The 27,798-nt window shown below is 41.0% G+C and overlaps 1 protein-coding gene across 2 annotated transcripts in view; it reads left to right on the forward strand.

Annotated features, from left to right (window-relative positions):
- The window catches only part of KDM3B (lysine demethylase 3B), a 47,223-nt gene that overhangs the window by 6,009 nt on the left and 13,416 nt on the right, over window positions 1–27,798 (forward strand). Inside the window, exons 3-16 of one of the 2 annotated variants that reach the window (XM_062502588.1) lie at window positions 263–376; window positions 831–936; window positions 2,378–2,502; window positions 3,850–3,918; window positions 4,829–5,407; window positions 7,842–9,081; window positions 9,436–9,637; window positions 10,950–11,164; window positions 12,202–12,354; window positions 12,774–12,881; window positions 17,235–17,362; window positions 18,012–18,291; window positions 19,242–19,498; window positions 23,057–23,323. In XM_062502588.1, coding sequence (XP_062358572.1) covers window positions 263–376; window positions 831–936; window positions 2,378–2,502; window positions 3,850–3,918; window positions 4,829–5,407; window positions 7,842–9,081; window positions 9,436–9,637; window positions 10,950–11,164; window positions 12,202–12,354; window positions 12,774–12,881; window positions 17,235–17,362; window positions 18,012–18,291; window positions 19,242–19,498; window positions 23,057–23,323 — 3,843 coding nt within the window. The remainder of the gene's footprint in view (window positions 1–262; window positions 377–830; window positions 937–2,377; window positions 2,503–3,849; window positions 3,919–4,828; window positions 5,408–7,841; window positions 9,082–9,435; window positions 9,638–10,949; window positions 11,165–12,201; window positions 12,355–12,773; window positions 12,882–17,234; window positions 17,363–18,011; window positions 18,292–19,241; window positions 19,499–23,056; window positions 23,324–27,798) is intronic. The other variant, XM_062502589.1, reaches the window with a different exon arrangement.

Raw genomic sequence — 27,798 nt, forward strand, 5'->3', positions numbered from 1 at the left:
CACCTTAGGTGTTTTCATTTTTATTTTAAGATCTAATGAAAAAGTTGATCCAGTTGTCTGTAATTCCTGCTTGTAATGCAAGAATTATTGGCTTAGACATAATGACTAATATTTTACATTAGAATTCAAGCACTGTGTGGTACAAGTTGAGAAATTAAAGTGTTTAATTTTTGAAAGTCTAAATAGCATGTGAAATTGTCTGTTGTTGGCCTGTATGCGTGCTCAGTCATTTTGGCAACTTCTGTTTTTTTCTTCATCACAGACCTTCACTCCTCTGGTAGACAAGCTGGGGTTAGGCTCTGTGGTCCCAGTGGAGTTTCTTATAGACAGACATTTACGTTTCCTGTCTGATGCCAGTGGATTACGCTTATTTCAGGTATTTGAACTGTGTTCAATTGAAATGTAAATTCAGCCTTGCTGTTCTTATCAAATTAGGGGTTTGTTTGTTTTTTTTTACTGTTCCATCAATATACCCATCTTTGTCCTTTCACTGCCCTGTTATGTATTTGTGTTTGTTTCCCTGCATTTCCAGATCCTTACACTGAGCTCCGTTTGCATGTGAAAAGTACTGATACTCTCTACATTGTTCAGCTGGAGAACTAGCTGTAATTGAGTAGCTGATAACTACAGTGGAAGTTTTGCAACAGCTTTTGCATAGTTAATTCTTTTACTCCTCCTGGCACATTGTTCAGTAATATTTTTCTTAATTTTACTTTTTTTTTCTTGTTTGTGAGTCTCTGACTGCAGTCCAAGAAGAGCTGTCTTGTAAAACCTAATGTTTCTATTACCCTAGAAGACTATACTTTGTTAAAACTGTTTGTTTTTGGCAGATGGGAACAGAGAGTCAAAATCAGATTCTGCAGGAACAGCCTTCACTAAGAGAATCTATCAATGCACTGATCAGCGACCAGAAGCTTCAGGAGATATTTAGTAGAGGTGAGGTGTGTTTTCTTTCTCAGAGCTTCTTTGTTGTGCAACAGAGGTAAGACTGTGCTGGAGTTTGTGGAAGAGGATAGTAATAGTATCTGTTACTGTTTCATTTGGAAGGTCAGTTTTCTGCATTTTGTAAGTCCTTTACAAAGTAACATTATCACAGATACAGCCTGAGATACAACCAGAAATACCTACTGGGAATGGTTGTTTAAGGTGTAGTCCATGCATTTACAACTTCTCTATTTTAAGTTTTGGCTTGGAATTTTTTTAAAGTATTGGTTCTTTTCTGTGGTTCTGTTCTTTAACTGTGGAAGTTTAGAAGTGAAGTTTCTTTGTAGTTGCTGATCCTCAGAAACTTTCCTTGTAATGGCGATTCAAATTTTGATGTTTTGATAATTAATGCATCAGTTAAGTTAAATATATGCGTGGATGTGGCTGGTCAGCATAGACAACATATCTGTTGTTTGGACTGTGTATTAGGGTTATGCCTGATTGTGACTTTTGTTGTCAGATTTGGGTCATCTTGGTCAAGTGCTAAAATTATTTCTGTCCAGAGTTCATGTGCCAGGGAGCCACGCTAGAGACAGACCACTGTCTTACATTTGAAGGACGATGTAATTCTTAATAGGAATTGGGTGCCTTTTGGTCAAATAAAATGTGTGTTCATAGAAATTCTGAGGACAATACTTCTCACATGAGCAAGTAGCTTAAAAATTGTCCAGTTTGATACTTTCTTCTGAAGTGCCTAATTCTGGCTGTGTCACATACAGGTTGTTGGATCATGTGGATTTTGATGATCCAAGATTAGCAGGGATTTATTTTGTCTGGATTTAGGGTAGGAGAAAAGCTCAGCATGCTGATCTGGAGAGCAAGGGCAGGGTGGGAGGAACCCTTTCTGTAGATGATCTGTTATCTATGTGAAAGAACTAAGACTCATTGGTTTAGGGATGTTGGATATCCAAACACAGGTTTCTACTCTGAAATGCATGGCTTTTCTTCTGGGATTTGACACATCTGGACCAAGTCAGAATACTGGGACTGTTCACTGGATTGATGCTGCATAATTACTAACCTGTAGGTTAGAAAGCAAAATAATTTACTTAGCAAGGAGCCCCCATGTAGCTTGATTTTTGTCAAGTGAGTGAGTTAATTTTGGTCTTATACATTTGTTTTTTTAATGTGTAAACTGTATTCATTTTGTCTTCACAATAGCTTTGAGTTACAGTAATGAGGACCGATTGACTTTTTAGGATAAAATGCCTGGGTAGGATAAAATGTCTGCCACAGCATTTGCAGCAGATGCCCTAGTGTTTTAATTCCTTTCCACCTGGAAGATGACACTTCAAGCGCTCATTAGGTGCACAGAACCATTTTGTTGTATGACTCTTAACTAGTATGACACAAAGCTTGTTTGGAAAATGTACTCAAAGTCCTTCTTTTCCAGGTCCTTACAGTGTCCAAGGCCAAAGAGTTAAAGTTTATCAACCAGAGGATGAAAATAGCTGGCTCTGTGGTGTTGTGAGCCACCAAGACCCAATAACTCGTCTTATGGAAGTGTCTGTGACAGAGGTAAAAATAGAAAGTGCTGCTTTGGTGTTCTTAAAGTGCCATTCCTCGATATCTATATGTGCAGAATGACAGCTTTGCCAAAATTTGTTATTTTGGGTTGTTTTTTGCTTTAAAAGATGAGTAATTATTTGTGTTGAGATTCACAGTATTTTTTCCTGTTATGATGATGGAATAAATGATGTCACACAGACCACTCTTCTATTAAAAAAAAAAAAGCTGTAAGAGTTTCATTGGAAATGAGTGCTGTAAGAAAAAATATTGGAAGTTACTTTCCAGAAGGGAAAGTATGCTGATGCATAGAAAGTTACCTTTTGGGTCTCTTACGTGGTGGCCTTCCTATGCCTTCTCTTGGTTTCCGTCTGACAGACTGTACAAGTGGTTTGAAACAGTTGCAGCAAAGCAGATTAAGTCTTAGTATAAATAATTTGATTTATGTATTTTAGCTCAGACTATTTACTTTTGCCCTGTTCCTATCAGTAAACCTGTGTACAGCACAGAGAATCTGCACTGCTAGAGTTACTGATACTTATTGTGTGCTTCTGTATGGTCCTACCAGTAGTTCAGTCTTGCCAGTGGCCTGCTCCTGATGGCTTCCTTTTTCAAGCACAGCTAGGAACGGGTCCATGGTGCTATGTAGCAGCAACAGTCATCTTGGTTTTTGGGTCCCGTCCTGTCTCTCGTGCACACTGCCCCTGTAGCCTCTTCCATGTGTAAATTGAATGCACTGAATGAGCAGTAATCCTGAACTCTGGCTACTGCTATTGCTGGCACACAGGGGAAAAAGTATACTATATACATGAATCAGCATAGTACTTTGGAGAGGCGTAGAAGTTGTGAAGTTATGTGCATTCAGCAGATGCATGCTAGGAAGCACAGAGCTTCCTGTGTACTTAGTGTGAAATAAAAAGTAACCTCCAAGAGCAGTTAAGAGAGATTGGATATTCATTGCTCCTTTTGGGGAGACACAGGCTGAACTGATGTGCTTCTTCCAGTAGTCCTTTCTACATCTAGCGGAGTGAACATGCATGTAACAATCAAATTCAAGGGCTGTGCTTAATGCAATGAATACCTTTAGAAATGTTTAATAGAACAAGTATCCAAGGAGACAGTAGTAGGAATCAAATCCGAAAGGTTTTGCAATAGCGAAGGAGCATAAGGATAGAAGGTGAACTAGAAGGCTGTAGTATTAATAAGGAAGTGAAATAGTAAGAAAAGGTAAATGGGAGAGGGCCTGCACAGTAACTGTGTGTTTAGGTCTTTTATGTTGATACTATATACTTTGAATTACAAATTAACCTCTACTTTTCTTTCTCCTACCTCCTAATTATCAATCTGTATAAAAATTAGAGTGGCGAGATAAAGTCGGTGGATCCTCGTCTGATTCATGTGGTGATGGATAACACATCTCCAAGTGAGGTACTACAGCAGTACATTCAAGTCTTCTATATACATTGTGAAATGTCATAAATTTTTTTATGTGAAATAAGTAAAATCTGGAAAAGACTAAAAAATGATGCAGTATTGACTGTGGACTTCAGATAATTTTAACAATTTTCCTCTTAAAAGTTGGAACAGGAAAATTTTGTTTGCCATTTTGATAGTCATAGCTTTTTTTAAACAATCTTCTCTTTTTGTTCAGGCCTGTTTATTAAGTTTAGCATGGATCTTGGAGGGGGGATCAGTAATGGTATAACCATGGTGGTTGTACTCCATTTTAAGGTGTAGCGTTGCTGCCTTTTTCTAACAGGACCACTCTGTGCTGCTTCACCTACCTTTTAGGGCATTTTTGAAAATTGCCATCTGCCTGGTCTGCCATGTTAGCAGGCATGTGTGTTTGTGGCATTTCACTGCTTCAGTTGAGATGTTCCATGATAACCTTTGAATCTGAATTTTTACCTTAGGCTAAAGGGCAAGCTATCTCCTGTAGTTAAATATTGTAGGCTTTGTGTAGTGGACAGAAAGTGTCCCCTTCAAAAGAATCATATTATATTTGGAGCAAAAATTAGAGTGCAGATGGTGTTCATACATTATGAAGAGCTTTGTTGGGTATTTTTCAAAATTTGCCAGGATGTGGTTCATGATACAGCAAGGTAGCTCAGCTAAAACATTTCTTGTGCAGATCTTAGTCTAGTACAACAAAGGTAAGACTGTGCTTAATGCTTGTGTTCTGTGCTCACAGAGCCTCTCTCTTTAGATGTCTCAATTTGTGGTAAAGTGTTCCTAAACTTCAGAGCAGTGTAATACATTCTGTTCTAACAGAAAAAAGTTCTTTGAACAGGTATCTGGATTATTCAGTTTAGTGATTGCATGGCTTTGTCTGTTATAGGGAGGGGGCCTAAAAGCAGCTAAATCATCATCTAAAGGGAAAAAGAAGAAAGAAAGCCTGGAGGGAAAGGATGGAAGGAGAAGGAAAAATGTGTCAGATCCTGGTTGTGATCCTGCAACAAAGAAGCTAAAGGAAAAGGGTGAGGCAGATAGCAATGGTAGTGATGGAGGTGAGGCAAACAGAGGTTCCTGGAAAGGAGTCTCCAGCAGTGAAACAGGACTGGATCCAAGGGCCAAGCAGTTGCCTTCATTTGTTCCTCAGATTAATCGCAATATTCGTTTTGCTACTTACACCAAAGAGAATGGCCGAACACTAGTAGTCCAAGATGACCCAGTTGGTGACACACCATTGCCCTTCACTCCATTTTCTTCTGTGGCTGGACAACCATTACTAGTTGGATCTGGATGTAAAGAGACAGGAATATCACTGGAACAGGTTAGCCAAGGCACAGTGACTTCTGCAACTGCAGTTACTACAACTGCTTTGACGCCAACAACTGTGAGAATCTCTGATACCAGTTTGTCAGCTATTACTGGACAGGAGAAAACGAAAACGGCCCGATCGCAAGCCCAGGGAGAGGTGAGTAGCTCAATCATGTTGATTCAACATATTCTAGAAAGATTTAGATGTTTGCAACAGATGTTCTGCAACATACTCCGGTTAAAATGTGTGTCCATGGAATTGAAAAAACTACTTTTTCTCTCATAAGTCTGTCTCCTCCCAAAGAAAATCTGTTATCTGACCTAAGAAATGACTGAAAAGAAAATTAAGATAATTGGTGAAGGAGTAGTAAGAGATAACTGTGTAGCACTCCTATGCTTATTCAGCCTTAATCTGAGAAATGCAGCTTTAAAATAACACTAAGCACTGCACTTAATTTTGTTGTGTCATACAGAAGAGTACCTACTTAAAATCTCTTGCCTTTATGTAAACAAGTCTGCATGAAAATGTGTACAGAGTTGAACGTGGAAGTTACTTGGAAAAAAGCCTCAAAACCGGAAAAACAATGAGCCTACATTTAGAGGACCTTTAACAGATGCCTGTCTTGTGTGTTAGAGCTGTGTTATATATATAAAAATGTTGCATTGTATACTGTCTAGGACTAAAACCAAAGAAATAATTAAAATATTTGAGACGAGAGCTCAGTCTGGAAACAGCTTGGAAATATTTTACTTATGTCTTTGTTTACAAGGGAAAGAGTGTAGAAATAGAATGGAAACCCTGCTAAAAACAAAATATAAGACTTAATAAATAAATCAAATGAAGGTTTGTAAAAACAAAACAAAAATGAAACCCACCTCAGTAAGTACAACAAAAATAAAGAATCTCACTGTCTAGTGTATAAACAAAGTGAAGAAAATTGAAGATACGTTGTAAGTCCAGTGTGATTGCTAGGAAATTAAAGGCATTGTTATTATCCCTGTCTTTTGTATTAGATCATGGTACAGGTAGAAAGGTTAGATGTTTACCTTTGGATAAAGATTTCTAGATGGTAAGCTGTAAAGGAGAAACAGAATTATTGAAAACAGGAGTGTTGCATAATGATCATGTAATATAATATGAACTCTTATAATGTAATATGATGTAATATGAAGTCTTCTATCCCCCACCCCCAATAAATAAATTCGGAGTTGGGAGCAACTACAGACTGTGTAATTGTACTGAGAAATTTTGGTACCGCCTCTCCTCCTTTCCCTCGCTCCAACCCCACATCACTTTTTAAAAATATTATTAATTTGGCTTCAGAGTTGGCAGGCAGACCATTAGTCCATTCTAAACAATTTTTTTGCAGGAGGGAACCTGACATAAATTAGAAAGAGGGTTGCAGACAGTTCACATATGTTGTTGTTTCATACTCTCCCTTATGTCATAGTGTGACTTGGTCCTTGAGGTGACTTCACAACCTTGGTTTCCATTAAAACTCATATTCTTTTAAAATCTGTTAGAACACAGTTTTCTAAAATAATTTGTATCTCTAAAAAGAAATATCTGAAATTCTAATATCCAGAAGAACTGTTAATATTATTAAATGTTTAGGTTATTAAAGTTATTACTGCTGGAGATGGGTAATGAGGAACAAGATAAACATTAGTATGCAGTAGTGTAGGTGTGCAAGGGACACTAGTGACCAGTAGGATATGTTGCACAGAGTCTGTGGTTGTATTTAACATGACCTTGAAATAAAATTGTGTTAATAATGAGCAGATTTCTAAGTGGAAACTCAAAGGAAAGGAGTACAGCTGACCTAAATGATTCTATGAGGAACTAGTCACAGTATATAATTAGTTACAGTAGTACTGTCAGAATTGGAGAATCTGAACAACTACCAGTTGAAAAGGGAGCAAGTGACTATTCCATATCACAGTTATGGTTCTAGTAGAAATCTTTCATTCACAAAACTTTCCCGTATTTAATCGTCATAAAAATTAAGCCTTTTGTGCTTGATCTCTACTGAGTTATTCCCTGAGAGGCACCACATCCTAGGCATGCATCTACCTATCTGTCAGCAGACCTGGGTTACAGGGACCAGGAATAGTTTGTCTGCTAACTGCTAGGGGACTTGCTTTGTTTAATTGACTTGCAAACTAAGTTACTTATTTCAGTGGTGCTACTTAAATAGGTGAAGCTTATCAGAATGCTCTTGGGGAAGGGTGAAAGATTGGAGGGTATTCAAAAGCAGTTCCAGTTAAGGTTACCTTTTTGTGGATTTGAATTCAAATGATCAGCAGTTTTACTAACTTGCTTTTCTATTAATTAGTTCACCTGTCTGGTGTCTCACCTTTGTTTTAAAGTGTGATAAGACATTAAGTATTCATTTTCTCTGTGTCTCTTCAATTTCAATAGCTTGTGGGTAGGAATCTTTAAAGAAGTTTCTTCGTAATAAGTCAGTCTGCTGGAAATTTCTATTCCTGATGGGTAAGGAGAATGCTAATGATACAATGAGGTGAACTAAAGTATTCTTGAATCAAATAACAATCTTATAATAGACTAATGCTTATTAATTTTGTTTCAGAATTCCCGAAATTCACTTTTGGCTTCTGGATTTGGAGTCTCTCTCCCAGGTGCTTCCCAGTCCTTGGTATTCGGGGCTGGAAGGAGCCAATCAAATGGAGTGATGGCTCCAGAAAGCAGACCTTCTGGATTTCCTTTTGGCTGTGGTACTGGACAGGAGGCTCAGAAAGATTCTGATTCGTCCAAGAACTTGTTTTTTCAGTGCATGTCCCAGAATCTTCCTTCCAGTAATTATTTCACAGTCATTTCAGAGAGCTTGACTGAAGATGTCTCTAGTCGGGACTCATTCAAGCAGTGTCCAGAGAGTGTCGGTGCTGGGACTTGTAAAAGTAAAATTCTTTCAGTGGACAGTAAGCCAGGAGCCCAGCCTGGTGGTTCTGTAGAGCGGAAGTTGCCTGTGGAATCTATGCCTACCCTTACTCCAGCCTTTTCACGAAGTCTGTTAAATACTCGTCCCCCTGATAGTCACGAAAACCTATTTTTACAGCCCCCAAAGCTATCACGAGAAGAACCCTCAAACCCTTTCTTGGCGTTTGCTGAGAAAGCAGAACTTAGTCCTTTCAGTGGCTTTGCATCTTCATCTCAGACTGGGGTTTGTGCTCCCACTACACCTGTGGGTCATAAGGCCACTTCTGGCTGGCCAGAATCACTCACTACTACAGACTCTTTAGCTAAGAAGAAAACCTTGTTTATAACAACTGACTCCTCAAAGATGATCTCCAGTGCTTCTGGTTCAGCAGCTGCTGCTGGTGTTCAAAGCCCTTCTACGATAGGGAATGGCCGTTCCAGCTCACCGAGCAGCAGCCTGACGCAGCCTATCGAGATGCCCACGCTCTCCTCCAGCCCAACAGAAGAAAAACCAGCTGTCGGGCCTGGGCAGCAGGACAATCCTCTTCTGAAAACTTTTTCTAATGTGTTTGGCAGACATCCACCTACCCTTTTCTCTTCACAGGCAGAGTTTCCACAGGAGAAGAAAGCCCCTTTTGAAGCTGTGAAAAGGTTCTCTCTAGATGAGCGGAGCTTAACATCCAAACAGGACTCTGACTCCAGTACAAATAGTGATCTGTCAGATTTGAGTGACTCCGAAGACCAGTTGCAGGCTAAGGCTTGTATGAAGGGTATCCCAGACCACTTGATGGCGAAGCTAGGCCCCAATGCGGAGCGCAATGCAGAATTGCTGCTGGGTAAAGGAAAGGGGAAGCAAGCCCCGAAGGGCCGACCCCGCACAGCTCCTCTAAAAGGTGATGACTTGAATGCAGATGATGTTTTGGAAGGAGGTGGGATACTGGGTTATCTCCTGTGTAATGAACTGCATAAACTAACCGCAGTTGTAAACCTCATTCGTGCTCAGTAGTCAGCACGCAGGATGCTTACAAGGCTGAAGCGTAATGCTTCTTGTATGTGAATTTGGTGTTCACTTTGGTAAATCTTTATGCATATGTGTCAGGGCAGAAGTGCAGTATGTTGTAGGCTTGAACAGACTTACTGGATTTACATGTGTGAACATACAGATCTCTGAAAATATTATTGAAGCCAGTATCCTTTCGCTGTTGCAGTTAACTAATAGATTTTTGCTTCTACTTTGCCTCACTCAGTTGGCCAGTCTGTGCTGAAAGATATGAGTAAGGTGAGGAAGCTGAAGCAGTCAGGTGAGCCTTTTCTCCAGGATGGCTCTTGCATCAATGTAGCTCCACATCTGCACAAGTGTCGGGAGTGCCGTCTGGAGCGGTACCGCAAATTTAAGGAGCAAGAGCAGGATGACTCAACTGTGGCATGTCGCTTCTTCCATTTCCGGAGGTGCTCAAATTCTTCCTTTCTTCATATGTAGTCTATGTGCAGAGCTTGGGCCGTGTCCAAGCACAAAGTAATTATGTTTTACTTATTAAATATGCTTGGGTACAATAATGAAGGTTTTGAGTGTCTTGCATTTCCCTGCATCACCTGACAGGAATTCCCTCACTGGGCCAGAATAAGCTGCTTTTTAAAGATAAAGCTATAGGATCCTAAGTGGGTCTCCAAGTACAGCCTGAGGAAACTGAATTTGCTTTATTGGGTAGACTTACTTCTGGGTAGCAATTTGTATGCAGTAACGCTCCCTCCTTTATAAGGCATTCAGAACAAAGGTAAAATTTTAATCCACTCAACAAGTAACTAGACATTGCCAGCATGAGATAAAGGTTTCTCCTTATTCTGTTGAGTGCAAGGAGTAGAACACTATGTCTGTGTTCCCTCTGTGTGGCGTACATGTCTTACACTTCCTCGACCTGTTGTGTTTTTCTCTTTGTCTTCCTTAACTGCTATTCTAGGAAGTGCTATGCATCTTTTTCCAAAAGTAGTTAGTTGACTTTCTAGCATGTAATGGATGAAGTGAGTTTTTAGTATGTGCCACTCATCCAGTAAGCATGCTGCTTTTCCTGAACTTGTTAAAAATAAATCTAGCTTGATATTAAAGATAAGATAGTTTCTGCTTAAAAATGAAGTTGCCTTTGCTATTGACAGGAGATATTTAGGGTTCTGTCATACATTTTTATACCTTTTACCGCACAAGGATTAGGAGGGTGAACTACTGGTAAAACAGTAGTGATTAATCTATGTGGAGACCAGTGAAACAAGGATTTTTGCATATATTGTAATGTGAGCTGTTAGAAGAGTTGCCAAGTGCTGGTAACTCTAGCCAGAACTGAAGCACTGTTTTCTCAAAAGCTGGGAAAAACTGTTTTATTAATTAAAATTAAGAATGACAGCCATACAAAATTTTCAAACAGCATCATGCAGCATGTGAAATTGAATTTTGCCAACTCTTTCTATTAATAAGATAGAGAAGTGGGATTTAGCAAGCTGTAGCCATTTCTTTTAGGTGGATTTTCCCACCAATGTTTACTAGGACCTTGGGATTCCTTCTAATGGGTGTTGTAGCCACAGCTTTGTATTCCTTATTCTCCGTGTTACTGGGATTTGCATAAGTGTACTGTCTGTAGACTAGAGCATTCTAGCTGAAATCTTCCCCACCCACCCCCACTTCTGGGTTTATGTTCTGATAGAGATGTCATTGTAAGTTATTTAAAGGTGTTTGAACAGTTTCTCAATTACTCCATCCTATTTCCTGCAGGCTGGTATTTACCCGGAAAGGTATACTACGAGTAGAAGGTTTCTTGAGTCCACAACAGAGTGACCCTGATGCCATGAGCCTATGGATTCCTTCTTCTTCCCCTGCAGAGGGGATCGATCTGGAAACTTCCAAATATATCCTGGCCAATGTTGGGGACCAGTTCTGCCAGCTTGTTATGTCAGAGAAAGAGGCAATGATGATGGTGGAGCCACATCGTAAGTTGGGCTTTTGTCATTTTTTTTCCCACACTTTCTATATAATGCATGTACAATACAGTGGAATGGAATTGAAAATGTCTTATAATTTCTTGTTGAAATGCTTCTCCTGCTCTTCCAAAGAGAGGCTATATTCACCTCTTGAGGGTGTAATTGAGGGACTGGCATTTGAGACTTTCTTTTGGATCAGTGCAACATTACCTCCAAGGAAGCTAGTGGTAACTTTCCCAGACATTGAATTGTTTTTTCAATAACTAAATGCAGAAATCAGCTGGCTCATGCTCCTAAGAAAATAAGAAATAAGCCAGAGCACGTACCACGCTCACCAGATATGCTTTAATGGACAGATTTTTTTATATATTCCTGTCCTTTTATGCTCCAGGGACATCACGTACAAGCTCCGAGTTTTCTAAGGAGGGAGCAGTAGCGTAATCCAGCCTACAAGGACTTAGCTGAGCAATTTGCCAGCTTTCCACTTCAGGGGGAAAGGGTTTAGGGGAAAAACAAAAAAAAAGGTAGCCAGTTTAGTTTGTCACATGGATAAGTGACTATCTGATTTTTCCCCTTTAGTTTCTGCAATGTACAAGGGCAGCCATTTGGAGATCCCCTTCCTTGGTGAATATGTTGATATAGTTGACAGAGATCTGATTAGTAAAACAAAATACACATTCTTTATAGTTGTATATATACTGATGTCACTGGTTCATGAAACCAGCAGAAGATCTGTAATTTTGCTGTAAGTTCCATTAGTGCTCCATTAGATTCAGTTATTACAGAACACTCTAAGGTGCTGCATTTCCTTGTAGTATGCATTTTGATACCTGACCATACCTATTCTTAGAAATGGGAATTTTAATAATGTCACTGGACTAGCAGCTCAAAGAAGGGGGCTATGAATATAAAAAGTACGTGTTTCTATACTCTGCCTTCAGATCATGCTGCTGTGAATTTATCAGTGTTGCTGTGATATTCTCAAATTAGGTGGGAGAAATGCCAAATGTCAAAGCAATAATTCATAGTGTGCCTTCTCTCTATAGAGAAGGTGGCATGGAAGCGAGCAGTACGTGGTGTGAGGGAGATGTGTGATGTATGTGAGACAACACTCTTCAATATTCATTGGGTTTGTCGGAAGTGTGGTTTTGGGGTCTGTCTGGACTGTTACCGGCTGAGGAAGAACCGTCCACGTAGTGGTGAGTACTGGGCATTTTTTGCCCCCTCTGTAATCTTTGCACTGACTGTAGTCAGGAAATAGTTTCTGGGAAGTTGCAGAAGGTTTTGTTGGGAGAGTTATTGAGTATCAGCTTGGAAGGCTGTGTGTTTGGAACTTGTCTTACATGCTGCTGTTCCATTCTTCCATTTCCCAGCTTTCCACTTCATGGGGAAAGGGTTTTGGGGGGGAAAAAATGCAGGGAGAATCACTGTGGTAGCTGTATAATCTGAAGAGGCAGAAGTTGCTGTATATCCAGCCCTAATGGCCTGTGTTTGTAGTTTATTTCTGAGATCACCAGGTTAATTTCCTTCACTATAAAGAATCTAAATAAACCACGTGCAGATATTCTGTTTTCTAAAGTTTTAGTACAAAATCTATTTGTTTTTTTCTTTATTCCAGAGACAGAGGAGATTGGTGATGAAGAAGTTTTCTCCTGGCTGAAGTGTGCAAAGGGTCAGTCTCATGAACCAGAGAATCTCATGCCAACACAGATCATCCCTGGTACAGGTAACACTTGAAACATGAAAGGAAAAATAGCAGATTTTGTATTAATTCAGAGCAAGCAAGTGGAAAAAAAGATAAAGATGGTGATATTGTAGCTGATAGCTCTTATAACATGGATTTAGAGGACGCTTCCAATTGCTAGAGCAGAAGGGTTGAAGAGAAGGTAACCCAAGTAAGATCAAGCTGTGGATTTGAAGTATGGATCCTTCTACTATTAGCTGTGACTTGGCTTAGCTGTTTTTAAGTTGTATTTTAAGTAAATTTGTTTAACTAGCAAGAAAAATTCCTTTCAGAGCTTGTGCAGGGTTTGGTTTCTGACTGTAGGGATGACCTGACAGTGTATCCGACCACCTCATCGTCTGGAGCTCCTTCTCAGGCGTACAATCATTGAATGGTTCGGGTTTGAAGGGACCTTACAAAATCATTTAGCTCCAACCCCATGCTATGGGCAGGGACCACCTTCCATTCAACCTGGCCTTGAAGGGATAGGGCAAGCACAACTTCGTCTGGACAATCCATGCCAGTGCCTCACCACCCTCACAGGGAATAATTTTTTCCTAATGTTAAATCTAAACGTACCCTCTCTCAGTGTGAAATTGTTGTTCCATATCCTGTCCCTAGAGGCCCTGGTCAAAAGTGTCTCTCTGTGCTTACCGTGCCCCCTGTGTGTTGAAAAGCCACAACAAGGCCTCCACAGAGCCTTCTCTTCTCCAGGCCAAACCACATGAACTGTCTCAGCCTTTCTTCATAGGAGAGCAGTTCCAGCCCTCTCATAATTTTTGTGGCCTCATCTGAACCTGCTTGAACAGGTCCATGTCTGTCATGTACTGGGCACCCCGGAGTTGAAGGCTGAGCTCCAGGTGGGGAGGTGGGGCAGGGCAGAGGGGAAGAATTGCCTCTCAGCCTTCTGGCCATGCTTCTTTTTATGTAGCCCAGGCTGCAGGATGGCTTTCTGGGCTGCAGGTGCATTTTACTGACTCATGTCTAGTTTTCCATCTAGCCATGTATCCGAGTCCCTTCCTGCAGGGCTGCTCTCAATCCATTCATTCTCCCACTCTGTACTGATGGGGGTTGTCCCAAACCAGGAGTGGGACCTTTCACTTGGATTTGTTCCACTAAATGAGGCTTGGGTGGGCCCATTCCTTAGGCTTGTCAAGATTGCGCTGAGTGTCAGTCCCTTCCCTCTAGAATCAGCTGCACAGCTCTGCTTGGTGTCATCCACAATTTTGTTGAGGGTGTGCTCAATCCCATTGTCAATGTCATTGATGAAGGCATAAAACAGTGTTGGTAAGGACCAAGTAAGGCCCTTTTTGAGGGACACCTCCTGTTACTGTTCTCCATTTGGGTATGAAGACACTGACTGTAACTCTTTTGGATGTGGTCATCCAGCCACTTCCTTACCCACTGAATAATCCATTCATTAAAGTGTATCTGTCCAGTTTAGTGATAAGAACATTGTGGGGTACTACACTGAAGGCCTTACAGAAGTATAGGAGATTACAGCTATTTATCTTCCATTGTTTAGTGATGCAGTCGCTCCATTGAAGAAAGCCACTAGATTGGTCAAGTGTGATTTGCTCTTGGTGAAGCTGTGCTGGCTGTCTCTGATCTCCTCTGACTTCCATATGTTTTGGCATGACTTCCAGGAGAATCTGCTACGTGATCTTACATGATGGGTACTGTGGTGAGGCTGATGGGTCAATAATGCTCAGGGTCCTCATTTTGACCCATTTTAAAAATGGGTGTGATGTTTTCCTGTTCCCAGTTCCTGGGGACTTCATCAGACTGCCAGGACTTTCCAAGTATGATGGAGAGTGACTTGGCAACTATATCAGCCCAATCCCTCAAGACCCTGGGATGCATCTTACCAGGTTTCACAGACTTTTATATGTTCCTGTTCCTCAGGTGCAGCCCCACCTCAAATACTGTGTGCAGTTTTGGACACCTCAGTACAAGAAGGATGTCAAACTGTGAGTGTGTCCAGAATAGGGTGATCAAATGGGGATGAGCATCAAGGTCGAGGCTTAGGAAGAGCAGTTGAGGTCACTTTCTTCAGCTTGGAGAAGAGAAGGCTGAGGGGTGAGCCTATCACAGTCTACAGCTTCCTCAAGGGGGTCAGCAGAGGGGGAGGTGCTGATCTCCTCTCTCTGGTGACCAGCAGTAGGACACAAGGAGATGGAGTGAAGCTGCATCAGGGGAGGTTCAGACTCTGCTTCACTGAGAGGGTGGTTGGGCACTGTAACAGACTTTCCAGAGAAGTGGTCAGGGCACGGAGCCTGTCAGGTTCAAGGAGTGTCTGGATGATGTTCTTAGTCATGTGGTTTAGGTGGTCCCATGAGGAGCAGGGAGTTGTTCTCAGTGATCCTCATGGTCCTCTTCCTGCTTGAGATTCTCTATGGTTCTCCAGCAAGAGGAGGAACTGTATTCCCCCAGTTTCTGCTTTTTGAGCGTCAGGGACTTGAGAGAGGTGGGAAGAGGGAATACAACTGAAAACTGATTGGGGGGGTGGGGAGAAAGAAGAGTATGTCAGCTTTCTCCATGTCAGCTGTCACTTGGTCAGAAGTCTTGTTTAGTGCAGATTGTGCGTATTGAATACATTTTCTTTAATCTTCTTTTTCTGGCCAGGATAACTGTTGAAACCCTTATTATTCTCTGCATCCCATGTCAAATCCATTTTCATCTGAGCCTTAGGTTTCCTGATCTTAGGTTTCTTCATCTCTCCACATCCCGGCAGCATCCAGGATTATGTGTCCCTGGTTCTTCTGCATCTGTGTTTCATTCTTAGAATTTAGTTTGATCAGGAGGTCCTTCTTTACCCATGTTCTTTCCCTGCCTTCCTTATTTGATTTTTTTACATGGGGGAATTGAGAGTGCTCCCACTCCAAGAAAAATGTTCTTAAAGAACTGCAAGCTCTGTTCTGTTCCTTTGACCCTGAGGGAGGTTTCCCAGAGCATCCCATGCACTAAATCCTTACGCAAGTGAAAGTTGGCTCTCCTAAAATTCAATGTCCTGACTCTAGTCTTGATCTGGCCTGCATCCCTCTAGATTGTGAATTCCACCAAGGCCTGATCAATGCAGCCCAGGGTGCCACCAGTCTTGATATGTCTGATAAATTCTTTCATGTTGGTGGTATACAACATGTCCAGTAACGCTTCTCTTGTGGTCGGTCTCTCTATGTCATGGATTAAATATCCTCAAAGCACTCCAGAACTGTCCTTGATTGCTTGCAGCTGGCTATGTTGCTTTTCCAGCAGATGTCAAGGTGATTGAATTTCCCTAATCATCATGTGAGCGTGATGCTTCCTGTAGTTGAAGTAAGAACTACTTTGTCAACAGGCTCTCTTGGGCTGGGTGCAGCCTGGAGTAAACCCCAGCAGCGAGGTTTTCTTTGTTGGTTTGGTCCCTCGTTTTTACCCATAAGTTCTCAACCTGTTCATCACTGTTTTTCAAAGACAGTGTATGTCATTCTACGTGTTGGTAGGTTGTTCTACATGGAGAGTACCACCCCACAGTGCACTAATTCTACAATTCATTCTGTCATGTTTCAGCGATAAAGATTAGATTGTCACTTTCTGGTTGCACAATGGCTTCTGGCTCCTCCTGCTCATCACCCAGGCTGTGTGCGTTAGTATGAAGAGGCCCTCCAGCTGGGCTAGCAACCTTACCCCTCTTGACAGGAACAAATTCCTCTGAGTTATTTCACAGATGTTTCCCTCTTGCTTCCTAATATTTCGGTAGCCCCTGGCTCTTGTCTGTTGCTCAAATCTGCATCTCTTTTCCCTACTAAATCTAGTTTTAAAGTTCTCCGTGTAGGTCTGGTCAACTTGTTGGCAGAGGCTCTCTTGCTCTGCTCGGGCAGGTGAATCCCATCTGCTCGCAAGAGACCTGACTTCTCAGAAGTAGATTCGTGGTCATAGAAGGCAAAACTGTTCAGTATGGCACCAGCCATGCAGCCAGGTATTCACCTGGTCAATTTATTACATCTGTCTGTACCGGGAGGATAGAGGTGAACACCTGCACTGTAGATCCTTTCAGCATTGCTTCAAGGGTTATATAGCTTTTTGTGGTGGTTCAAAGTCATCTCACTGTAGTGTCGTTGGACCCTTCATGGAATAGTAGAAGCAGTTGATAATCTGTAGGTTTGGCCAGGTTTGACAGCCTCTCAGTGACATCATGAAGGTAGAGTTAGCACTGTTCACCACACTATTCTGTTCAGGGACAATGTCTTGTTATATAGCATGCGGCCTTAAAGATACTACTCAGTAATACTAAAAAACCCCACCCCTTTGAAGATGTAGTTTAGGCCTTTTTATATTTCTTTGCATGTGATATTAAAGACTTAACTTTATTTACAGCGCTTTACAATATTGGAGACATGGTTCATGCAGCACGAGGCAAATGGGGTATTAAAGCCAATTGTCCATGTATTAACAGACAGAACAAATCAGTGTTGAGACCAGCTGTCACTAATGGGATATCACAGGTATGTAATTTGAAGCTGAAATTACCTTGTTTGACATTTACATTCTTAAGTTCTATTAAGATGTTAGATCCTTTAAATGAATCTGTTGTGAGACGGGAGTTTTACTTTCTCCATATGTTCTCTGAGTTTTAGTTTAGCAAAAGTCTTCCAGGTCATTTTTCAGGGACATGAACTGCATTCGTTACCTACCAAGTGGTTATTTGGGCTGATACTCAAATGTAGAAAATGGGTAAGGAGCCATTCATATTGATGGTGTATTTTAAAACAAACCACAATGAGTAGCTTGCAACATGTGCTTTTGTTGTAGTTTCTGAAGGAATCTAGAGCTGTGCTGTAACTATCGACACAAAAAAATCTTCCTGTAATAAAAAAAAAAACCCAAACAGAAAGAAAAGGAAAGAAATCAAAAAGATTTTACCTATGTTAAAAGATGATGTGGTAAGAATTCACACCACAGTGCAAAGGTGAATACACACAGTTAAGCTCCTGTCTACTGGTGCTGCCTAAGCGTAAATGAATTTTACTGTGTACTTACAGCAAATGGAAAAACAATAAACAAAACCAAATGCATTGGATATCGAAAATGTCTTCCAAGTTGAACTCTTCCCTTTATTCAACATTTAGCAGTTGTTTATTTTTTTTGCTTTAGCTTCCAACTCTAAATCCTAGTGTATCAGTCTCTGGAAACGAGAACGCTTTTTCCACTGGAGCAGGGACAGCAGGAGTGGGGCAAGTAGAAATGGACTCTGTACCAAAATCTGAAGCAGCTGATAGTAGGATAGAAGAATCTGCAAAAGCAGAGACATTGCCAGCCAATAACACTGGAGAAGTGAAGACTAACAGACCACTTTGTCCAGAAACAGCTCCATCGTCAGCTTTACACTGGCTTGCAGATTTAGCAACACAGAAAGCAAAAGAGGAAACAAAAGGTAAGCAAAGAAATGCCCTCTGGAGTAAGAATTAAAAGATACGTCGAACAGTATGTTATCATTTATGTGACGAGAGTATCTAGCCCTAAGTAGAAAAGAAAAAGGTAAGTTTTCATTTGCCTCTTAGAACCAGTTTTGTTCTACAGGCTTAGAAAAATGCAAAGCTGGAAGGATGATACAGCTGAAGATAATACTGTCTTGTCACTCACTTTATTTCTGTGCCAGTTAGTTTACTTATTTTCTCGGAAGCTGATATCCTGATGTAAAATTATAGTCATTAACTTTAGATGCAGCTATGTTGCTTTTTATAACTGTTGAAGTAAATACAGCTCTTCTGTGTATGTGAAGAGTGCATTTCCAAGGAACTGAGGCAGTAGAGTCCTGTTGGAGAGTTAGATGAAAGCTTAGAGCATCTTAAATACTCAGTAGTTGGAGTGAATACACGTCCTAGATGTCAGAGGTAGCATGACTAACACAGGATTTATTCCTGTTCTTACACCTAGAAAGGACTACTTGTTGATGTTAAATGTTGGTGACTCATTCGCAAGTTTTGCAGGTCTTAGTCACTGTAATGTTTTGACTGCCATTAAAATTTGAAATATTTAATATCAAAACATTAATTCAGAAAGTCAAAGAAACGTTTTTTAATTGAATTTATTAAAACATTGTGTGTTTGCATGTATCAGATCTTTTTGGATCAGATCTATTGTGCTATTCAAAACTGTAGCAGCATATGAAGGGCAAAATCTCTGTGAAGTATCTAATGTCTTTGATTGTCGTTGAGGTGCCGCCTTCATTGTTAGTGTTAATTTATCATTACCACAAGGTTCTGTTAATATCCTTTTTAATGCAAGAGGAAGTAATTTCAGAGAACTTTGTGATTGTTTTAACTTTGCCTCTTGGGGATTTTTTTCTCTCCCCTCCCTGTAATGTTTATATTTATCTTGCAGAATCAGGATCACTGAGATCAGTGCTTAATAAAGAATCCCATTCACCCTTTGGATTAGATTCCTTCAACTCCAGTACAAAGGTTTCCCCTCTAACCCCAAAGCTGTTTAATAGCCTCCTGTTGGGCCCAGTGACATCTAGCAACAAAGCTGAAGGCTCCAGCCTCAGAGATCTGCTACACACAGGGCCAGGAAAGCTTCCTCAGGTCCCATCAGACACAGGAATCCCCTTTCCTCCAGTCTTCTCTGCAGCTTCTACGGTAAATAATTTTGTATTCCTTCAATGATATCTGTTCTAGGGAAGAATTTTAATCTAAATGTTTTTATAATATTCTACTCTTGAATGTTGGAACAAATGTAATACCTCACCAAAACTCACCACCCCACAGATTTGTAGAGAATTTTCATGCTGATTTTTAGTTTTAGTTTACTGCTACTGAGGAAAAGCTGTTCTCTTCAAGAGAGCAAGAAGTGGGTTAAATACAGCTTATAAATTGTTTAGTTGATAATCAGCATCCCTACAAAAGCTCACTTTAAAATTCTCATCTTTGAAAATATTGTAAAAGCATACCACAGAAAAGAAGAGAAAAACTTAAGAGTGAACCAGTTCCTTAAATTTATGTATGCTTGAAGGCATTTGAGCTAGAATATACTTGGGTGGGATCTGCTGCTCCGGCTGGATTGCTACAAATCTATGGGGCCTGATGGGATCCATCTGAGCATCTTCAGAGAGCTGCTGATGTCATCGCAGAGCCTCTCTCAGACTTTCATCCGATCTTGGGAATCTGGAGAGGTCCCAGCTGACTGGAAGCTGGCAAACATTGTCCCAATTTTCTGAAAGGGCAAAGAGCAGTACCCTGGAAACCACAGGTGTGTCGGTCTCTTAAGTGTCCAGTAAAATCATGGAAAATATTAATTTGGGAAGTATTGGAGAACATCTGGAGTACAATGCAGTCACCACTCACTGCCAGCATGGCTTCATGTGGGTGAAAGTCCTACTTGTTGAACGTGATTTCCTTCTATGACAGGGCCACTGCATTCATTTACGAAAGCCAGTAGATGTAATCTTTCTGGAAGTAAATTTTTGATTATGTCTCTCTCAGTATCCTTCTGGACAAAATGTCCAGCAGACAGCTGAATAGCCATGTTTGGACAATGTGCTCTGGCAGAGGGTGGGATTCTTGGTGTGTCCTGTGCAGGGCGAGGAGTTGGACTTGATCCTGATGGGTCGCTTCCAACTCATCATATTCTATGGTTCTGTGATTCTGTGAGTTTAAGATGTAGTTGCTATTTCTGAATGCCTTTTCTGGAATAAGGATACTTTAATCCATTTTGGAAGAAATAACTTTGAAAAAAGCCTGAACAAATCCATGCTGTTTGAAGTGGTTAGAAGCATTTAGTTTAAGGAGAAGGATAGATTCTGTGGAATTTATCAATGTTTAGCTCTTTTTTTAGTTAATATTTTCTCCAAAAGCTTAGGCAGAGTAAAGAGGAAGATGAAATGGCTTGTCTCAGCAGATTTATTTTTTTTTTTGTAACTCTCTGCCAGGCTGGCTGGCTGGCTGGCTGGAGCCTTGATGATAGTTCATGTTGGTTGGTTTTGGTAGAGGGAACTGTACATGAAAATATGCTGCTACAGGAAGGTGAATCCAAGAATACTTCTGCCTCTCATCACTGAGTACAGGTGAAGAAATTGTGGTCACTTGTTTTAAAGCAAATTATTCCTTCAAGGACTGTCTGAACTTGTATCCTTGTCCCGGCAACTCCATGCATTCTCTCACCACATCTAATCAGATCTATTGTGTGAGGTGTTTTGTCACTTTCCTGACTTCTGATCTTCACTGAGTAATTTAGATTGAAAGAACTTACGGAGAACTCTGGTCCAGCTCCTGACTTGAATGTCTGGATGCTTCATATAGAATGAACAAAACATATCTGAGAAACAGTTGTGTTACTCAACTTGAGAGAAGCAAGACTGCTGCTCATGGAGAGAATCATCTTGATCTTTCTGGAGTATTGGTAGTCTGTTGTGAAGAATAATAAGCATTGTCTTTAATAGTTAAGCTGCGTATTATCTCTCTTATAGACTCTTATTCTCTGGAGAGTCAGAGTAATGGTACATTTTTAAGACCATCTGAAGCAGATGATACTATGGTCTAGTATTATTTGGGTAAGATGGACTGTAGAAAACTTAGCATAATTCCAGCCAACAGTAGAGTGGAATCAGACTAGCAGTGGGGCAGTGCCTCTTGAAGGAGCCCAGGGTCCTGGAGGACAGCAAGCTGCACCCCGGCCAGCAATGCACACCTGCAGCTGCAAAAGTAAACAGTCCTGGGCTGTATGAGGAGGCATACAGCTGGAGCACATCAAGGAGTGTCATTATTTAATTCAGCCCCTGATGGGCTACATCTGGAACACTGTTTCCAGTTTTGATTTCACTAGGTGAAGAATGACAGTGAAAAATTGCATAGGATCCAGTGAAGGGCCATAAAGAGTGATTAAAGTGTTGGAGAGCTTGACCCATTTGGAAAAGTTCTAGAAACTGCGTCTCTTCTTCCTAGAGATGAGAATGCTTTGGGGATCTGATCAATCTTACCATATCTAAAAGGTGGTTGTAGGGAATATGGAGGTACTCCTTTCATAAGGATGCATGGTTAACAGGGCAAGGGGCAGTACCAGTTGCTTCAGGAGAAATTCTGTCTGGATATAAGAAAAAATTATCCCTTTACATTCAAACAGTGGAATAGGCTGCCCTGAGAAGTGAATTAATCTCCTTCCCTGTGAAGTTCAAGTTTGGCATGACCCAGCCCAAGGGAACAAAACTGAATTTCAACAGAAATTTATACCAGATGATCTCTAGATCTTCTATTGGACCTAGATTCTTCTACAATTCCATAAGTATTTTTTACTGAATTAATATATTCAGTAATGAATAATTTTATGTTTTAGATTGATAGCTCTATATATGGTAAATTTTTATCTGTTGAACTTCACTTTTTTAAGAAGATGGGAATTTTTGGGAGAGGGGAGGGAGTGATGTTGATTGGTTTGTTATGGGTTTTTTTTTGTTTTTTTTCCAATTGAATGAGGTTTTTGCTACCAGAACTCTATCACACTTCTTCCCCCTTCCACAAATGGGTGAATAAAGATTCAGTAAGTGTTTATCTTCTGTTGAATCTGTAAAATATATTTAGTATCTTAAGTATTTCACTATATACAAGGCCTATAGGCAGGCTTTTTTTTTTTTCTTTGAAACAAAATTTAAGATTGTGTTGCTAACCTGTTATGAATTTTAAACACCCCTTGAGTTTTAAATGTCCCTTGAGGATCATGGCAGCCAGAACCAGAGTCTGTCTCCTAGTGGTTCCGTTGACATACAGGAAGCACTTTCTTCTCTCTCTGTCAGTGTTTACTTAGTGTTCACCTATCCATCAGTTTGTGTCCCAAGGTTGTATTCATTTCCTTAGTAATGGGATGAGGAAAATGGGGAAATAAAGTTGAGATATTAGTGAAGTTAGGAAAAATAAGCACTATTTTTAATATCAAAGTAGCTGAATTTAGATAATTAAAGTTTTCTGTTTTATGTCTGCATAATATTTTTCTAGGTAGCCTTTAGTTGGTTATTTTAACTTCTACCATTGTAAAACAGAGCCATAGCCATTTCTCTTGGATACATGTCTGTCTCTGAGCCAGTTTGTTTCTGATGCATGTTTTCCTGATAGCAAGGTGTCTGTGACTAAAGTCTGAAAGAGAACAGATACCTGTTAATACTTATACTGTTGCAAGACTAAACTTGTCTCTGGATTTACGTCTTCTAGGGGGTGAAAGGTAAAGCCAGCCTGCCAAACTTCTTGGACCATATCATTGCTTCTGTGGTGGAAAATAAGAAGACGTCTGATGCTGCAAAACGAGCTAGTAATTTAGCTGACACACAGAGAGAGGTGAAGGAAATGGTAATGGGATTAAATGTGCTGGATCCACACACTTCCCACTCTTGGCTATGTGATGGTAGACTTCTTTGCCTTCATGATCCCAGCAACAAAAACAACTGGAAGATCTTCAGGGAATGCTGGAAACAAGGCCAGGTGGGTGATAAGTATCCAACCCTTGCTGTTTATAAGTGTCTTGAAATTGCAATCTGTACCTTGGTAAAAAGACTCAATTCAAACTTTGGCCAGTTGCTCCTGAGTGAATATAGTGAATGAATATTTCAGCTGTAGCTTTATAAACAGGGGACACAGCAGCCCTGTTCACTCAATGCTGTATTGACTTGAGCCCTTGTGCTCTTGCATATTGAACTTTTCTCAGCTTACCATCATGAGTGTGTTTGCTGTGACAGCCCTTCTAGTTGTAGTGTGCTTTGTGCTGAACCTGCTCTACTCTACTACAGCCCAGTAGTAAATCCACTCTGATTTCCTGTGTGCACCTTAGCATTTACCCCACACTTGATGCATTATAGCCTCAGGGGAAGATCCATTCCTTCCAGCTGTAGCCTGTGCAAGAGTGAAAATGCTTCGTGCAGTAGTCTACCGAATTTTGGATGTACTTGATACAGTAGCTCACCCTGAGCCCTACAGTCAGTGGGAGCCCAAGTGTTGTTCTGGACTCCGCAACTCATGTATGGAGCACTCTAGTCTGAGGTGCCATTAAGCACTTGGGCCTTCAGACAGCAGGCTGTACCTTAGACCTGCTCTCAACATAGCCCCTTTTTCAGATGTCAGTCTGTAGTGCTGTAGCTTAGACCTCTCAAGAGAGTCAGTAAGATCAGCCTTGTCAGAGAACCTGAATCTTAAAAAATGGGTGAATAATTGCTGCTGCAAAGGAAGTGCACCCACAACTCTTAACAGAGGATAGTGTCCATTGCTGTTCAAACTCTATTCTTGGCACTTGGTTCTGCAGCTGCCTCTGACACAATTATCTTCACTAAGTACTCAGAACTGAGACCATTTGTGCTAGACCATTAGGTCCGTCATCATCTTTTCTGAAGTGTTTGTCACCAGCTAGTTTGTTGTTACAGTGCTAATGTGCTTGGCAATCGCATTCCATACTCATTTGTGGTCGTTCACAAGATGCTGAGATGTGGTGGAGGAACAGCATGTACCTGTTTTGGCATTCAGGGTCTATTCCTGAAAGAGGGAGAGTACTTTTCATTTAAGTCTATCTGTCCCATGGAACTGCACATTCTCTGTATTCCCTGGGCACAAGCATGACTAGTACATAGCCATGAGAGCTGCAAAGATGACTGTTGTGCCACCAGACACATTCCTGTTCATGATTCCTCTGGCCAGCTCCTAATAGTTGGAGGAAGGTACTGTGCAGCACACCTTCACTTAACTGACTACAAACTTTATTGACAGCTTCCCACTAAGTGCAGTTGCCTTCCTGTCCTGACTTTTTTGGGGTGCACAGGAATCTCCTTTTATTATTTTTTATTTTTCATCCTGTTATATTTTTGTGATTTATAAGGGATTTCAGATCATTCTTCTGCAGTGCTGTGGTGTCCATCATCTCCTTTTCTTTGCAAAGAGCTCCATAGTTTCTGGTTAGTATACTTTGATAATTTTCTCAACACCTTCTGTCAGGAAATACTACTGTCTCTCCTAGGAGGATCCTAAACATCTTGGGAATGCCTACAAAAAATGTGCTTGTCCATTTCTTTGCCAATGAGACTGGTTAATCACCGTGTGCAAGATGTTGCTTGTGACTGTGGGGTTCTTGACTGGTAATGAGTCTTGAGACACTGCTTATGGAGTTTAGAGATGTGATTACAGATCTTGTGTCTGATGTGTAGCTTGCAGTGTGCATTGCCATCCAAGTTGGTACACACCCTGAGGCTCTGGCTACAACTGCCATGCTTGTGTATTCTTTGTGACCTGCTGTTTTAGGCTTTGCCCCAAGGCATGCTATTGATGCTTTTGGATCATTTTATTACTCAGAGGACCCCTTGAACTGGAGCAGACTGGGCAAGTCCTTTGCTCGTTCAGCAGTCCTTGAGGTGTTGCAGTCTTCTTGGAGTTTCCTGTTGAAATGTGGAAAGGAATCAAACAACCTCCCTTGTTCCTGCAAAAGAGAGACCCAGGCAGGCGCTACTGTCTCAACAAGGTTATTTTAAATAGAATTTCTTCAAGCATGGACTCTCTCAAGAAACTGTGCTCTGTCACAGTTCTTCCTTGGCTTGCATCCTCCTGTGCATCCCAGCTGCACCTTTAAAAGTGAAATGAAAGAACGTTAATTCTACCACCATTCCCCAAATCCTCTTCCTGCTTTGTGGTTTGGAAAAGGTTATTTGGAAAAAAACCCTTATCCACCCTCTCTGGCACATAAATGCACACTGGACACTAGATCTGTGCCATATGAAGGTCTTGGCTATGGTGGCATCCCAAACTGTTAAAAGAGAAAATTCTTTTCCCTAATGCTTAGACAATAAATGGCACTCTTTCGGTGTGACTCAAAAAGAGCAACATTTTTTGAGTCCTTTGGCTTAGAAATTGTCAGAAATAAATGAAACTCTGTCTATCCCAGAATTCACTGAGACTGTAAGAGTAATTCTTGTTGAAGTTGTTTTCCAAGAGCATCTTGCTCTCCTGAAAATGGTTGTTGCTCATCTGGGGATACTGTTAGGATTCTCATCCTATAGCAGCCTGGTATTTTCTGAATTTTCATGCTAGGTTTTGTCTTTTTTGAGACACTGAAAATTTGGTATGGTACTGGAGCTTTTTTGTTGTTGTTATCTCCCTGTAGTTTAAGAGCAGATTTGGCAGGAGATGTCTACCAGGCAAGTCCACTGTCATTTTATCTCAGAGCCCTATCTGTGTTCTTCGCTAGAAAGAATATTTTTTTATTCCCTGGCAACTTTGCTGCTTTTAATAGCCAGAAGAGTTCTACTGAGTAAGTCGTTTGATTGTTTTGGGGTTTCTTTTAAGTGCTATTTACAAGTGGTTGAGTGAATATAGCAGGGATCAAAATGTCATTATTTTTCTGTACTGAAGACAGCCATCAGCTTAAAGTCTACCAGGCAATGCTTTCTACACATCCTGTGAAAGGCATTGTTATTTTACTCATACATGATCCCTAATGTTTGTTGCAGAATATGCTTAAACTTTTTTATTGCCTTTATGTTAACATTTTTGCTGGGATGAGGGAGTATATTAAGATTTGAGATTGCTGTATTTGCTTTATCTTGGGGAGGCTTGCTGCTGGTCAGGGTGTCACATTTGGGACATAGTGGAAAGACTACCAAAGCTTATCTGTCCCTCAAACATGTGCCCTCTTCTGCTTTTCCATATTGGCACACACAGTACTACTGGGGAGACCAGGACATTATCACGAGTGACTGTATGGCTCTGGGAGTATTAAGGCCATAGAGCCCTCATGGTTTTCTTACTCCTGCCAGTGAGGGGTAGGGGAGTGGACAGATCCTGCATGTCAACCACAGTTTGCACAGCTGGGTTTAACCAAGAGGGTTTTATGATCATGGGAGCCTCTTTGAGGATTGAGGGCTGCTTGCAATAGATAGGATCCATCCAAGCAAAAAAAAAAAAAAGAAAAAAAAAAAAGCATCTTTGCCAACAGGCTGGGCAACCTTATGAGAGCTATAAGCAGGAACAAGGAAGGGAGAGTATGACCACTGATCAAGGAAGGAATTAGTCGATTGGTTTGGCAAGCAAGCAGTGTGAGGTGATGTGAACAGGAATAATCCCATACTCAACAAACCAAGGATGAAAGCTGTCCATCTCAAGTACATGCATGTAAGTAAGGATCTGTGTGCATCACAGCATTGTGAAGAATGGTTTCACACCATTTCTGGGAAATCAACATGACCAGGTGTCTTTCTGAAGTACCCGTACACTAATGCATACATTGAACAAACAGGAGGAATTAGTGTGCAATTGCACAGCCGTGGTCTCAGTGGTATGACAAAGTGGTGGGATAGGTCATGCAGCTGTAGTATGGGAAGGAATAGGTAGAGGCTGTTCAGGAAGGACAACACAGGAATGACAGGCCAGGAGGATGAGGAGGGAATGTGGCTGTTTTTGTGAGGAAGAAGCTAGAATGCTTGAAATTATGTAGGAATGATGATGAGCCATCCAAGAACTTATGGGCCAGGATTAGTGAGCAGACTAACATGGACAACGTTATGGCAAGTATCTGCTACAGAGCAACTGACCATAAAACCGTGATAAGGCTGTCTTCAGAAAACTGGAGGAAGCCCCATGTTCACATTTCTTGGGCTTCGTGGGACCACCCTGATACCTGCTGGAGGAACAGTGCAAAAGATTGAAAGCAGTCCTGAAGTTTTCTAAAGTGCATTGATGTCAATGTCCTGAGACAGCTGATCAAGGAAACAGCTGGGGAAGGGTGCTTGTTCTGGATGTTGTACAAGGAAGAACTGGTTGTTGATGTGGAGATACAGGACATCTTTATTGGAGATACAGGCTGCAGTGACTATTAGATGGTGGCATTTGGATCAGGATTCTGAGAGGAGGGAGCAAAGCAAGAAGTCATGATCACAAATCAGGGCTTTGGGAGAGCAGGCTTTCACCTTTTCAGATACTTGCTT

This window comes from Cinclus cinclus, chromosome 14 (assembly GCF_963662255.1).
Source record: "Cinclus cinclus chromosome 14, bCinCin1.1, whole genome shotgun sequence".
NCBI lineage: Eukaryota > Metazoa > Chordata > Aves > Passeriformes > Cinclidae > Cinclus > Cinclus cinclus.